The sequence below is a fragment of the Sphaerodactylus townsendi genome, linkage group LG03, assembly GCF_021028975.2.
Source record: "Sphaerodactylus townsendi isolate TG3544 linkage group LG03, MPM_Stown_v2.3, whole genome shotgun sequence".
NCBI lineage: Eukaryota > Metazoa > Chordata > Lepidosauria > Squamata > Sphaerodactylidae > Sphaerodactylus > Sphaerodactylus townsendi.
Window position 1 is genome coordinate 24,582,631 of NC_059427.1, and position 15,785 is coordinate 24,598,415.

General features: G+C 47.5%; 1 protein-coding gene across 4 annotated transcripts in view; it reads right to left on the reverse strand.

The window, feature by feature from the left end:
• LOC125429067 (peroxisomal acyl-coenzyme A oxidase 2-like) overlaps positions 1–15,581 on the reverse strand; it is a 39,061-nt gene extending 23,480 nt beyond the window's left edge. Inside the window, exons 1-5 of one of the 4 annotated variants that reach the window (XM_048489834.1) lie at positions 15,505–15,573; positions 15,203–15,364; positions 10,191–10,369; positions 5,673–5,835; positions 1,828–1,979 (exon numbers count right to left, since the gene is read on the reverse strand). In XM_048489834.1, the coding sequence (XP_048345791.1) occupies positions 1,828–1,979; positions 5,673–5,835; positions 10,191–10,350 (475 nt within the window). In that variant the 5' untranslated portion in view covers positions 10,351–10,369; positions 15,203–15,364; positions 15,505–15,573. Of the gene's footprint in view, positions 1–1,827; positions 1,980–5,672; positions 5,836–10,190; positions 10,370–15,202 lie in introns of all 4 variants that reach the window. The other 3 variants (XM_048489836.1, XM_048489837.1, XM_048489833.1) reach the window with 3 other exon arrangements.
• Positions 15,582–15,785: the final 204 nt, after the last annotated feature.

Genomic DNA, 15,785 nt, shown 5'->3' on the forward strand with positions numbered 1-15,785 from the left:
GAAAAGAAAATTCACATAAAGAAGTATCGTCTACTCCTAAAGCTATTGCTTAAGGTGTGCAAACAATCTTAACCTAAACCATTTAGCAAAGCTGAACTGCAGAGCATGTAGTCTTGTTCGTTTCAACTTCGCAGCAGATCGAATGCATTTAGATCAGGGCTGGCAAAACTATTATGCTCAGTGGGCCAAAGAACTGGGAGATGTTGGCTTGCACTGATGATCTCTGGACATTTCTGTGTCAGCTGCGAGACAATCCTGCTCCTTTCAGTCTGGCCTGTACCTGCTTCTTTCTCTTGGGCATCAGGGGAAAGCTATATGTGTACTTCTTGAGTGCCTATGAAGTAGAGCAGTGATTCCCAACCAGGGTTCCATGGTACCCTGGGGTACCATGAGCACGTCCCAGGGGTACCATGACAATGCTACCGCCTGCCCCCCCGCCCCCGGAATCAAATGGATTTTGAAGGGGGAGGGGTTGGAAGCCTCATGAGCTCCCTTTAAACAACATTGAAAAACAGCATTGTTTTATTTGCCTAAATTTGGTGTGGATTGGGCGGGGGGGTAGATTTAAAGGGAGCTCTCCCTTTAAATCCCCCCAATCCATGCTGAATTTAGGCAAACCAACAACACAGCTGTCAACGCTGCTTTCCCTCCCCTCCCCCTGCTTGCCACTCCCCCCACCTACAGGCCCAAAACAGAAAAAACTCTTTAAAAATGCAAAAAAAAAATCAAATCAAATGAACCTCAAGGGTATCCTGAGATATGAAGAGCGTGGTCAAGGGCACTGGCGTAATGCCCATTGGGCAAGGTGGGCAGCTGCCCAGGGCATCACCTTGTGGGGGGGCATCAAAATGCTGGGTTCGTTTTTGGGTATTTTAGTGATTTTCCATTTGTGGCCTGCAGGGGGCGCAGTTTTTAGGCTAGCGGCACCAAAATTTCAGCGTATCATCAGGAGACTGTCCTTATGCTACCCCCCAAGTTTGGTGAGGTTTGGTTCAGGGAGTCCAAAGTTATGGACTCCCAAAGGGGGTGCCCCTATCCCCCATTGTTTCCAATGGGAGCTAATAGGAGATGGGGGCTACAATTTTGAGGGTCCATAACTTTGGCCCCCCTGAACCAAACTGCACCAAACTTGGGGGGGGGGATCATTTGGGAAGTCTTCTGATGATACCCTGAAAGTTTTGAGACTGTGCCTTCAGAAATGTGCCCCCCACAGCCTGCAACTCCCATTGACAGCAATGCAGAAAAATCAATGCAGAACAAAGATTCTTGGGCAAATTTCTAGGATGTTCCTGCGGGGGTGCATTTTTGGATGTATCAGCACCAAAACTTCAGGGTATCATCTGGAGATGATGGCACCCCAAGTTTGGTGCAGTTTGGTTCAGGGGGGCCAAAGTTATGGACCCTCAAAACTGTAGCCCCCATCTCCTATTAGCTCCCATTGGAAACAATGGGGGATAGGGGCACCCCCTTTGGGAGTCTATAACTTTGGACTCCTTGAACCAAACCTCACCAAACATGGGGAGTAGCATAAGGACAGTCTTCTGATGATATGCTGAAATTCTGGTGCTGATATGTCTAAAAATGCACCCCCTGCAGGCACCAATGTCCTGGTGCAAAAAAAATTTGGTCGTGGTGGAGTGGCCGCCCATGGCGGGGGGCATCCAACTCAGGTTTTGCCCAGGGCTACAGTTTGCCCAGGGCCGCCTCATTACGCCCCTGGTCAAGGGTACCACAATGTCGAAAAGGTTGGGAAACACTGAAGTAGAGGCATCGGAATGAGTCTTTGAGTGGCAGCTCTGCGAAGGTATGAGTGGTTCGCAGACTTACCATGTCCCAATTCAGTCTGGGCATACGTTCCTGCTATGTAATGCTTTTCTGCCAGGGGGATCCACTTGGCAATCTGCTTGTCTGTGCCCAACCCCAGAATGCTCTTCATGAAGACATTGTGCACGCTGAATGCCAAGTCGTCACCAAGAGCCCTGCAAAAAGGACGTAAACGTTACATTACAGACACTGGGCCCAAATATACAGTCTAAATGTACAGTCCTAAAGAGGGCCAGGTGGTTATATTTTCAATGGCTTCTCAGCAGCGCGTTTCGATTGAGCACCGGAAACAGTTTCCCAGTCTTCCCATTCTGACAAGCATCCCTATATGCCACCTTGGTTTGCAAACACATTTGCTGTGTTAATTGTTACAAGACAGGAAGTGGTATTGTGCTGTACCATTCCAGAAGTACAGAAGAGTAGCCATGCTCAAACAGACCAATGGTCTATCCCAGTGGTGGCGAACCTGTGGCACGGGTGCCAGAGGTGGCACTCAGAGCCCTCTCTGTGGGCACGCGCAAACAGAGTTTGTCATGTGGAGGGGAATCACCCACCCCATATCTAGACTGGCCTGGGCCGCTGGACTCGATTATTAGCATTAAACCAAAGACCTAGTTTTGGGAAAGCAGTGTAGGTAACCCTGTTAAGTGCTGTTAAACCCCACTGATTTTCATGCAAAGAACTGAAGCCTTGTTCTGGGAGTAAGCTCGGTTGCTGGCAATGGGGCTTGCTTCTGAGTAAACCCTCCTAGGGTCGTGATTCATCTATCCAAAGAGTTGCACGGTTGCTTCAAAGCAAAACCACCGACTACCACCAAGCTTACTCCCGAGTAACACACGCCTCAGAGCCAACCATTTTTTCTAAACTAAAGTCTCAGTATCCAGGTTTAATTGCTGTGTTGGCACTTTGCAATAAATAAGTGGGTTTTGGGTTGCAATTTGGGCACTCGGTCTCGAAAAGGTTCGCCATCACTGGTCTATCCAGACCAGCACCCTATTTCCTGTAGTGTCCAGCAAGATCCCACAGGGAAGCCTACATTTAGATAAACATGACGCATGTCCCAGCAGACTTAGTATGTTGCTTTGCCGCTAACAGCTGATGCTGAGAGACAGGGGCAGCACAACAAGCAGCACAACAGTGGATCATGCGTAGAGTTTACCTAGATATATATATATATTGTGTGTGTGTGTGTGTGTGTGGTGGAAAATAGCAGCAGCACATCAAACCTAACACTTTCCGTGTTTAGTGGCCAGGAAAAATCAACAACCCTGGATTGTTATGCTTTGAAACAGTGCCTTGATCTGCAGAAAACCGCTCTGAGGTACACACTTTAAAATATAATGGGTGAAGAGAGCCCTGTCTGGGGACATGACTGGGCACGTCTGTAGTTCCAGCCCTTGACAGGAAAATCAAACCAGTCTATCTCCTGATTACGAAAATCAATTAACTAATTTCATTTCAACAGCAGCAGCAGCTTCTCTCCTTCTGTAATGTTTCCCGAGGCTGCCAAAACACAGAACGGGGCCTAGCTGCATTTCCAGATCAACCACTTCCACTCTCCTGCTAACCTAATGCCAGATGTTGGGGATCCTCGTGTTTGTTTGTTTTTTAATTATCAGGCATGCAGGAGCCTGATTATGACCAAAACTGTAGGGTCCCTGTGATGTTTTCCCATTCCAAAACAGCTCCACTAAGCTTCAGGTTATTGGCCTCCATCCGACCCACTGCTGACTTCCAGCACATATTCAGAACATTCACTGGCGCATGGAAAGAAGTATCATTAGTGTACCAATGGCATGTCACTTTAAATTTCCAGACACTTTTGTCCAACAGCTAAGTACAAGGAGGATTCAAAGTAGGATTCCCTGTAGGGTTCGAAGTGGGATTTCTTCTGTCTAATCCAGGGGTCTGCAACCTGCGGCTCTCCAGATGTTCATGGACTGCAATTCCCATCAGCCCCTGCCAGCATGGACTACAATTCCCATCAGCCCCATGCCAGCAGACCCCTTAGATTTCGATTCTACCTTTCCTCCAAGGAGTCTGAGTTAGTGCTCTGTCCTTGTCCCTCTTATCTTCAGGATAACCCTGTGAGGAAGGGGAGGCTGAGAGGCAGTGATGGACGCAAGGTTCACAGCTGCCACAACTGAACAGTCTTCACACAAAATTCACACAAAGGTCATTACGATAGTCCAACCTGAATTTGACCACCACATAGATAGAAATGGACATCCCTGGCAAATTGGTCCAAGTTGGTTTAAGGCAAGGTTCTTCAAACTACGGCCCTCCAGATGTTCATTGACTACAATTCCCATTAGCCCTACCACTTGGCCATGCTGGCAGGGGCTGATGGGAATTGTAGTCCATGAACATCTGGCGGGCCGTAGTTTGAAGACCCCTGGTTTAAGGAAACATTGCCAGTGCTGGGCTGGGAAATACCTGGAGGTTTTGGGGATGAAACCTGAAGAGGGCAGGGTTTGGGGAGGGGAGGGACTTCAGCAGCATCTAATTCAACTTCCAAAGAGGCCATTTTCTCCAGCTGAAGTGATCTCTGTCGCCTGGAGATCATTTGTAACAACGGGAGATCTGCAGTCAACACCGGGAGGTTGGCAACCCTACTTAAAGGACCTTGTACTAGGGTGGAAAGCTAGATTTCATCTGAAGTCCACATTCTGACAATACGCCTTAAGCTGCAAAACCTGTTTTTTAAAGGGGGAGTGAACCCCATCCAAAACAGACAGCTTTCTCATCTCTTTTTGCCTCCCAGTTTACCAGATGGAGCTTCTGGTAAAAATGGTTCCTTCTATGTTCTCAAAAAGGAAGAGATTATGGATCCGACAGCCATCCCTGTACTGCACAGATTAATCAAACTCCATGACATTACCTCCAGATTAATATTGCTATGGACTACAGTTTCATCATCCTGCCAGCATGATGCTGGCGGGGATGATGGAAACACAATCCCTATGATCCTGGAAGACCACGAGCTGTTGACACCTGTGCATACTGTATCCCACGCCCTTGGCAAGGGTTAGTCAGCTCTTCCTCTTTGGGAACTCCTCTAATCTAAAACAGACATTGTAAAAGTGGATGGAATAGTAGCAGGTTTAAGCTCATAGGGGTCCCCAAACTTCGGCCCGAGGGCCAAATGCTTGGCAACCCCTGAAGAGGCGATTTATCCAGCCCGCCAAGGTATGGCCAAAGCGATGAAAACTCCCGATTATTCATGTGCGAGTGGGGGCTCGAGGGAGAGGAACCGGCCCCAACATTGTGGCTGTTGATTGCGAATTACATGATGACCACCAAATCTCCATGGAATTTTCTGTACCCAGAGTTGGAAACCTTACGTATGGCAACTCCTGCTCCACAGCCCTTCCCTCTCAGGCTACTCCATGTATGTTGCTCTCAGGCTTTCCTGTTCCGCCTCACTCCCATTGGCATCAGCCAGGCTGGCCGAATCGCTCGCTGGCTGCTAGGGAGGAAAGAACCCAGGAAGATACCTGAGTCCATGGGTTAAAGATCGGAAGATGCTTCATTAGGGAAGGATTCTGCTTTTTTTTTTTTTGGGGAAGGTATTCCACAGCCTCCCAACAATATTTGGAGCCCACCCACCTGTGCCCGACATACTTTGAGTGTCCACTGTTCTAAAAATAGACCTTGACAGAAAGGCTGAAAGGTGAAATCAAACATTTTACAATCATTTGTGCATAGGAATTTGTTCATAGTTTTTTTTAGTCCGGCCCTCCAACAGTCTGAGGGACAGTGAACTGGCCCCCTGTTTAAAAAGTTTGGGGACCCCTGTTTAACACCATGAGGTAGTATGGGGTGGGTGGGTGGTTCTTTCACATCACCTATAGCAATATTTCTGTTCAGGTCCATCAGCGGTCCATCCCATTTCATCCATCTTCTTGGAGAGGTAAAGCGATCTCCTGACAGCACCTTCATATCTCTCGTTTTGGCTGTGGAAGTACTGGTTTTCTCTGCTAAACTCTGGGTCGCTCTGGAGGACGGCATCTGCACAATATGCAACAGATTTTGTTTGTGTTTCTTTTTTTAAAAAAAAAGGCCAAAGCACAAGAATTTCCTGTTGGCAAGCAGACCTGCATTTGCATGGACATTCATTGGTGGGCTCTACAGCAGGAAGTTCCCTCACTTCAGGTTGGTTCACAGGGGATTAGAAAGGAAATGCTGGTCTGAACATTTCGCATGTTCTTCTGAACATTCTAACTTTTGAGCATGAAGTGTTTGCTGAATTACATTCGAAGCCTGCTTTAGCGGGTGCTTGTGCGCACACACTGTTGTTGAACTCTTTGGCACATTTATTAGTGTTCTCTCACAAATCTCTTCCCCACAGGAACTCAAAACAAGAACATAAGAACAAGCCAGCTGGATCAGACCAGAGTCCATCTAGTCCAGCTCTCTGCTACTCGCAGTGGCCCACCAGGTGCCTTTGAGAATCTCATTGCAGGATGTAGATACCAATGGCCTTCTCGCGGCTGTTGCTCGAGCACCTGGACTGTTAAGGCATTTGCAATCTCAGATCAAAGAGGATCAAGATTGGTAGCCATAAATCGACTTCTCCTCCATAAATCTGTCCAAGCCCCCTTTAAAGCTATCCAGGTTAGTGGCCATCACCACCTCCTGTGGAAGCATATTCCAAACACCAATCACACGTTGCGTGAAGAAGTGTTTCCTTTTATTAGTCCTAATTCTTCCCCCCAGCATTTTCAATGTATGCCCCCTGGTCCTAGTATTGTGAGAAAGAGAGAAAAATGTCTCTCTGTCAACATTTTCTACCTCATGCATAATTTTATAGACTTCAATCATATCCCCCCTCAGACGTCTCCTCTCCAAACTAAAGAGTCCCAAACGCTGCAGCCTCTCCTCATAGGGAAGGTGCTCCAGTCCCTCAATCATCCTCGTTGCCCTTCTCTGCACTTTTTCTATCTCTTCGATATCCTTTTTGAGATGTGGATAACAAGCTAACATCATTCTCCCTCCCTCCAATTCACCTTAACAACCACTCTGTGAGGCTTATCAGGCGGAAAGATTATGACTGGCCCAAAGGAATCCAGCCACCTTCCATGGCAGAGTGGGGATTTGAAGCTGGGTCTCCCAGATCCTAGTGTGCCATTCTAGACGCCACAACGTATTAGTGTTGCCAGCCTTTAGGTGGTGGCCGGAGATCTCCTCAGACTGCAGAGATCAGTTCTCCAGGAGAAAATGGCTGCTTTGGAAGGTGCATTCTGGGACGTGCCCTGCTGAAGTCTCTCCTCTCCCCAAACCCTGCCTTCCTGAGTCTCCACCTCACAAATATCCAAGACTTTCCCAACATGGAACTTGCAACCCTAGAACATGTTCACTTTGGACTGTATTTAAATAAACAAATTATTGAAGTACGGAAGCAGCCTCACTCTTGAGTTGTTCAGTGCCTTACGTCTGCACCATTACCCTATTTTGGGTCACAAAGAAAGCCACATTTCAGTGACGTTCAGTAGAGATAATGCCAGGTTCTCTTTTTCAGCCATCACCCATGATTCTTTTGAGAGGCGTAAGAACAAACCAATTGCAGAGCGTTGTCCTCCCTGATTGTAACCATTATTGTATATTGAAAAACCCTGACCTGCCTTTAACAGCTGTGAAATTTAACGAGGCCAGTTGGTTAATTATCTAGAATCTGGCTAGCTGTTATATTTACATTGAGATTGCATTGCCGTGCCGTTCTAACTTATGTTTATATATATTACTCCAATGGGAGAATGAAAACAATTTTTCCAAAACATTTGGTTACTGTTTGTAAAATTATAAATGTATTTTGTTTACTTAAAAGTAAATTGCTACTCCAGTGGGAGAACTAATTTTTTGAAGTCTTCATTGTAGCCTGTTCTCTTTTTCAGCCATCACCCATGATTCTTTGCAAGACCCCCCACCAATCACCACAAAGAAAGGAAAGTCCAAGGTTGACACACAATCTGTACTTCAGCGTCTCAGTTAAAACTGGGTACAGGAGCCAACGGACACACTCCGAAGTCCTTGTGCTTCCCAGGTGTACAATCACAGTGTGTGCAGATCCACTTTAAGTGTTCTAATGTTTTGCCAAGAGTGGTTCCCCAAGGCCATTTCTAATTTGGAAAACAGTGCAGGAGCGGGAAGGTATGAGATTCCTCTTCCTACTCAGCACGGTCCTGATTGAACCAGGCCCATGAAGTCCTGAGAATTAAGGCATGGGAACAGAACAGACTGCCATCTGTTGCGATGTCTAGAGTAAGCAAAATGAGAAACCTAGTCCAGAAATCAGATTTCTGAGCAAGCATTCCACTGCAGCTTAGAGTCATGGAATTTGACCCAGCAGACTATTGGCAAGGATGACAAGAGAAATCAATTTTTAACCATGCCCCTCTCTTCCCTCGTGTTGTTCCTGAGTGTCCCATCCCACAACAACAGCATGGGGTGTGGGGAACAATCAGGGCTGCAGGAAATGAGAAATATTTTTTGCCTGTGGATAAAAAAACTCTTCCATTACCAGGAATTTCTGGTGAATCCAAGCCCTGTTCTTTGTGAAAGACACACCCTCTTCAGGCTCCAACCCCAGATCTTTCCCAACCTGCAGCTGGCAATCCTATGTGCCACCCCAATCAGGATCAGTCCCAGGATTATAGGAGTCTCAAGGAAATGCCCTTAAACCTCAGTAGCCCCTTAAATGGAGAATTCTCTTGTAGCCCCTTCAACCTTCCACAATGCTCCATGCATGTGGCCGTGGGCCTTTCGCTATATTCGGGTCCAGTTCTTTGAACCAGGCGCGGAGAGCAACATTGTCAGAGCACTGTTGTAACTGGTGTCTGATCATCAAAATCTAACTGACAGCAAACTGACAGGTATCACATGACACAGCCTCATTCTGGGTTTAATTGGTAAAGAACTGTGATTGGCCAGTAAACCAGATATAAGGCTGCAGTGTACTGACGTCTGTGAGACACTTGTCTTTGCACTGCCTGGCGGAGCACTTTGTCTGTGTGAGCTATACTTGTGAACAAATAAAAGTAGGACCGTTTTACTGTGAAGCTGAGCTGCTGCGTGCATCTGACTTCCTACTATGTTCCAGTATATTGTGCTACTCTGCTATAGGGGTTTTACCCCATACCTTCACAAACATTTCCAAATTTCTGAAAAATTTTCCACAGCAAGGGAAGGTGACAAGGGCCAGGTGCATGATACTGAACAATGGCAGAAGCCACAAGCCAGTGGAACGTCTTCCCCAGACCAAGAAAGGCCTCTGCCCAAAGCTTCCTTTGGTTCCCAGATCCTAAGCAGAATACCTGAACATGTATTTGTTTTTAAAAAATCTTATCTCACCATGAGGACTAGAAGCAGAGGTGGGATCCAGCAAGTTCTCACAGGTTCCCGAAAGTAGGTTACTAATTATTTGTGTGTGCCGAGAGGGGGTTACTAATTGGTGATTTTGCCACATGATTTTTGCCTTAGTTACGCCCCTCCTCCCAGCAGTAGCGCGTAGAACTTGAAGCAGTCTAGCAGGAAGTGCACCGGCGATCGCGTGGCAGCCTAATAGCGCCCTCGTGCGATGGATTTCCGCCCAAGGACGGTAGCGGCAGCGACTTGCGTCCTTTGCCGCCAACCCGCCCTTCCAGAGAATGCCGGTCAAGCCCGTTGTGCCCTGCCCAGCCCCATTAGCGCTACGCCACAGTTTGAATCCCACCACCATGGGAACCTGTTACTAAATTTTTTGGATCCCACCACTGACTAGAAGTCTTCCTTTAGAAGTGACAGAAATTTTTATATGAACTTACAAAGCTGAATCAGACCCTTGGCCTTTCAAATTCAGTATCCTCTAAATCAGGGGTCTTCAAACTATGGCCCTCCAGATGTTCATAGACGACAATTCCCATGAGCCCTACCACTTGGCCCAAAAACTACTGACCTTGAAGGCTGATGGGAATTGTGAGTCCCATGAACATCTGGAGAACAATCGTTTGAACCTACTTCAACGGTAGCAGCTTTCCAGTGTTTCAGGTACAGATTCTTCCACATCACCTACTTCCTGATCTTGTTAACAGGAGACCCTGGGACTTGGGACTCTCTGCATGCGAGTCAGGAGCTATACCACTGCGTCGCAGCCGCTTAGTACATTGCATGGAATATAATTACCCACATTTTAACTTCTAGCCTTTGGTGCTGCCGTTCTTTGCTTGCTGTTCCAAAAAATCAGAAGAATTACTCAGCTTGATAAATATTTTATGGCACATCAGCGCAAAGGAGAAGCCAGCCGGCAAATGAGACCTGAAGGAGAGACTACGGAAGATCCAGTGGCATTATCAAGCACACATAGAGCTCCTGCAAATACCCGCACTTACTGACTTTCCTCCGGATCTGGGTGTTTTCAGCCCCTCCATCCAGTATGTTGGTGAGTCTCTCGACGCTGAAGGAGGCAGTTTTCCTTTCAGTGTCAAGATCAGGGTTCACGTCTGGTCCAGTGGAATTCTGGAAACCTTTATCGACATCCCACGCGGCCATTTTGGATGTTTGAAAAACACTGTGAGGAAGAAAACACTGAGGCTACAGTATTGTTTTATTTGAGGGTTTTCTGATGCTTTACAACATAGGTGTCAAACTCGCGGCCCTCCAGATGTTATGGACTACAGTTCCCATCATCCCCCTCCAGATGTTATGGACTACAGTCCCCATCATCCCCAGTTGCCTGAAGATCGTAATGAGTGAAAACCAGCAGGAAGAAAAACAAAAGAGAGGAAAAATCTAGATATAATTGCATAGCAAATAAAAGTCGATAAAATGCAGGGGCATTGAACAAGTAGAAAAAAAGCTGGTAAAAGATTAGTTAGTCTCTAGACTGGAAACACATTAGCCAATGCTGTAGGCTACTGTTGGCTAGCAGGTGCTTGGAAACACCTTGGTTTTTGAATCTGAAGCAGGAAGCAAGAGTTTTTCTGAGAGTCGGTGCAGTGTATCGGTAAGAGATTCATGAGGCTCATTCCGCACATGCAGAATAATGCACTTTCAAACTGCTTTCAATGCTCTTTGAAGCTGTGCGGAATGGCAAAATCCACTTGCAAACAGTTGTGAAAGTGGCTTGAAAACGCATTATTTTGCATGTGCGGAAGGGGCCCCAGTTTCTGGGAGACCCAATTTTGAATCCCCACTCTGCCAAGGAAGTTTCCTGGGTGACAGACAGTCTAATCCAGAGACCCTGGTGGTGGGATGCATTGCTGCTACAGCGCCATCCCACCACCTCTAAGAGGGCTTCTTGGTGGTGCAGGGAAGCAAAAAACCCCTCCCCAATGCCACAAACCCCCCATTGGGCTCTCTGTCCATCACAAAGGTGGCATAAGTCCAAGGCCCAACCACAGGTGTTCCAGTAGGCAAAGGCTGCGTGGAAACTAACGAGTGTTGCCTCCACCCCCGGCTATACCTCCAGAATGCCGCCATAATACCGGTGGAAGCGCAGGAGTGCTGACATGGTGCTCTGGGCCATGCCTAGCTGTTATGATGGGCCACAGCAATTGCCCACTGGTAGATATGCCTGTCTGCGAAGGTAAATTCTATTTGTAGAATTTCTATGCATTCTAAATGTTCTCTGTCCGGGGGACGGCAAATCCACTGGCACAGCCCTGCACTAACCCCCCCCCCCTTTTGATTGGACTATTAGGGCCAGTCACATGCTCACAGCATATTCATCAATCACCCTCTATGGGTGTCTTTTTGCCAGCAGGTGAAGACTTTTTTTTTTTTGCCCTGTCTGGCATTAGGGTTGCCAACTCTGGGTTGAGAAATACCTGGAGCCTGGGAAAGGTTGGGTCTGGGGAGGGATTTCAGTGGGGTATAATGCCATAGAGCAGTGATGGCGAACCTATGGCACGGGCGCCAGAGGTGGCACTCGGAGCCCTCTCTGTGGGCACGTGAACACAGAGTTTGTTATGTGGGGGGCAACAAATCACACACACCCCCACACACACCTAGGCTGGCCTGGGCCACCGAGCATGATGTGCTCACACCAAAGTGACCAGGGAGGACTCAGCTGGCGGGCCTGGTGCCTGTGCTCCGGGTGGCTGCTGCCTGGGGGGGGGGGGGGCAGAGGAGGCAGAGATGCTAGAGAGGCACAGAGCGGTGCACGTGGGACTTGTGGAGGATAGAGCAGGCTGGCCCCTGCTCAAGCGGGTGGGGCGGAGGAAGAGGGAGCCAACCGGTTTTTTCCAAACTAAAACCTCAGCATTCAGGTTAAATTGCCGTGTTGGCACTTTGCGAAAAATAAGCGGGGTTTGGGTTGCAATTTGGGCACTCGGTCTCAAAAAGGTTCGCCATCACTGCCATAGAGCAATGATGGCGAACCTTTTCGAGACCGAGTGCCCAAACTGCTACCCAAACCCCACTTATTTATCGCAAAGTGCCAACACGGCAATTTAACCCGAATACTGAGGTTTTACTTTAGAAAAAATGGTTGGCTCCGAGGCGTGCGTTACTCAGGAGTAAGCTTGGTGGTAGTCAGTGGCTTTGCTTTGAAGCAACCGTGCAACTCTTCCAATGGGTGACTCATGACCCTAGGAGGGTTTACTCAGAAGCAAGCCCCATTGCCAGCAACCAAGCTTACTCCCAGGTAAAGGGTCATGCTTTAGTTCTTCACATGAAAATCAGTGGGGTTTGACAGCGCTTAACAGGGCTACCTACACTGCTTCCCCAAAACTAGGTCTTAGGTTTAATGCTGATAATCAAGCCCAGCGGCCCAGGCCAGCTTAGATGTGTGAGGGTCGCACACTGTTTGTGCGTGCCCACTGAGAGGGCTCTGAGTGCCACCTCTGGCACCCGTGCCATAGGTTCGCCACAACTGCCATAGAGTCCACCTTCCAAAGTGGCCATTTATCCAGGTGAACCGATCTCCATTGCCTGAAGATCAGTTGTGATAGCAGGAGATCTTTAATGACCACCTGGAGGCTGACACCCTATCTCTGGTATATCCCTGAAAACAGTGGGTAGAAAGGAGTGGTATAAATGAAGCAAATAAAATAATATTTTGTCGATCAATCAAGGGACGGTGCAAGGAAGCAATGTGGAGGTTTGCGGAGAGAGGTGGAAATGTGTGGAAATGACCATTGCCTCTTCCGCCAAAGCCAGAGCTGTTCCACCAGAGCTCTACTCGATCCTTCCTTAAGTCTGATGTTTGTCCAGTAATGATTATTTTTCAACTAAATGCAGACATATTACTTTGTGCCACACTTAACTACATCAGCCAGCCTATTGAGAAACTCAGACCTTCGTACTTTAAGATTGTCGTGTTCATGCTACACCCTCTTGCACAACAAGTTACATGTTGAAAATAAAGGCAGAATTACAGGTACTGAGTAACCATTTAGAAACAACTGAGAAACCATTGTAACCTTTACTCTTACAAAAGCAGGGCCTACTCTTCCTTTGATCCACATGGAGTGCCCATTTTTAAGTTTATTTTTTTTCAATGGATCTCTTCCTTTAAAACCTGAAATGGACAAACTATGCACTTATGTCATCTTTCGATCCTCAGATGTCTGAGTAGAAACAAGCAGCCTGATACAGAATGGGGAGAGGAGGTAAACTTGCCTACCTGCACTATTTATTTCCCTGGACAGAAATAGCAGTCCCCCAAAGTGTTGTGGGGGAGGGACACACACACACACACATGTACAAGGCAGACTGGGGATAGGAGGGGATTTTTGATCTGGGAAGACCCCCCCCTGGGAAGACCCCCCCCTTTCCCCCTCCTTGCTGTTACCAGATCCACATGCTTGGCTTCCTTTTGCAGCTGCTCAGTTTTACACCCGGGGGACTGAACTATGAAGTTTACCCTAAGATTGAGATTTAAGAGTTGCTTCCACAAAGTTAGGCTTCTCCGTTCTGCATGCACTGCCCCTGCAGATACATTCAAGTTGGCAAAGGAGTATCCATCTGGGAATTTTATGCACACGTTCCTCCACCAGCCAACATTTTTTCCTGTGTTTTTCCCTACTGTGCCACCAAAAAAGCTATTTAAAAATCCTGGTAATGGCTTACAATGTTGTAGGCTCATTCCGCACATGCAGAATAATGCACTTTCAAACTGCTTTCAGTGCTCTTTGAAGCTGTGCGGAATAGCAAAATTCACTTGCAAACAGTTGTGAAAGTGGTTTGAAAATGCATTATTTTGCGTGTGCGGAAGGGGCCCTAGTGTTACAGTTTGGGAAAAGGTAGCTATAAAGGGAAGGCTGCTGCTGCTGCTGTGCTTGGATTCACCTTCCTGTCCAAATGGTTATACTAACATACCTGCACTAGGTTCTTTCAGAAAAGATCGGAGTAAGGGAAACATGATGAGAAAGAAAGTACTGAGGCAGGGAAATTGCTTGGAGGAGGATGTCAGGCAGATGATCCCCAAAACAGCACACCGGTTTGGAAGCAAAAGCCAAACCAAACATCCGTGTCAGAAAGCCATTGGGTCATTATACCCTGCTTATTCTATTTCACACGAATAGCCTAATCTCAGGGAGGTGCGCCGAATACATACAGCACTGATTACTTCTCCTCCTCACCTTATTGCTGCAAGGGTCTGGATTATTTTTTTTTAATTGTAGACTCCTCAGGCAGTCACCTGACTTTTTAAGGAGGCAAGGCTTCACCCATGTCAACCACCTGCATATAACTAATAGTAAGAACCAGGCATTGCATTTTAGCCTTGGAAGCGTCCCATCGAACACTGGGGCCTCAGGGGGAAAACATGCATACATAGGGGGATTACGTTATAATAAGCAGAAATCCAGGTTTGCAATAAATGTTTTACAAAGGCAACAAATATGGAGCAGACAGAAAGGAAGAAATGAAAATAAATGCACAGAAGACAGGTTTTGACTGCTAACCGAACTGAATGCAATGCGTAGACCCTTCATACTCTTAACCTTAAATCACAGTCTGTATTGCGTGTATAAGGGCTGTCAAGTCGCTCCTGAGTTGTGTCAACCCGGGTGCACCGATGACCTCCAAAGTGTCCTATCATTAACAGCTATGCTCAGGTTCTGCAAACTGAAGGCTTTATTCAGCCAGTCCATCTCATGTTGGGCCTTCCACTTTTCCTAGCGTTATTGTCGTTTCCAGTGAGTCATCTTATAATGTGACCAAAACCTGTATTAAATGAGGCCATAACCTTTAGACGTCTTACCCGTTTCAACCCCAGCCTTTACAGCCTATGGAAAGAAGACTCTTTTGATAATTGAAACACTAACGAATGCCGTATTCCAGCACAGGTCTAGACCTCATTTCTTCTAATTCATACAATGGTACAGCCTGAGCCAAGTTGACAGCCCCTGCGCCCTTGAATCGGAAGTGACTTCCACCGCAGTTCAACAGCACTTACGTCCGGAGGATTGCAACACTCGAGGCTCAACCTAAGATTTCTGTTCGGTGTTGAATTTGCAAGATCTTCGCGATTTCCTTACGACTCAGCGACCTGACAACTTCGGTTTGAGACGGACTCACGCCCTGACGGCACAGCTGGGGAGCAATCCCAGGCAAGTCTCTGCAGAAGTAAACCCAACTTTATGCAGGGGAACCCCCCTTCCAGGAAAGCGCGCTTAGGACCGCCACTTTGATTTCCTACGTGCCAGTCGTTCACCCCCAAAAGACCAGGGACAAAGTCACCTCCCTCCCCTTACGAACCTTCCTCGGAGTGACCCGATCACTCGATCAGTCCCGCGAGCAGCCTGGGAGTGGAGAACTACCTTGTCCGGCTGCCTTTGCGATTAAGGACCGCCCACGCCTCCCGCGATTGGTCGCCACGCAGTGATGGGCGTGGGAAAAGTCCCGAGGAGTCTGCGCGAGCGGGGAGCTGAAAGTGCAGGCAGGAGTCATTTAAGCAGTTCAAAGCTGACGTGTGTTTTGTATTCTCTGTTTTGGGGGCAGAGTTAATGCGACGGTGACACCCACAGATTTTGTTAGTC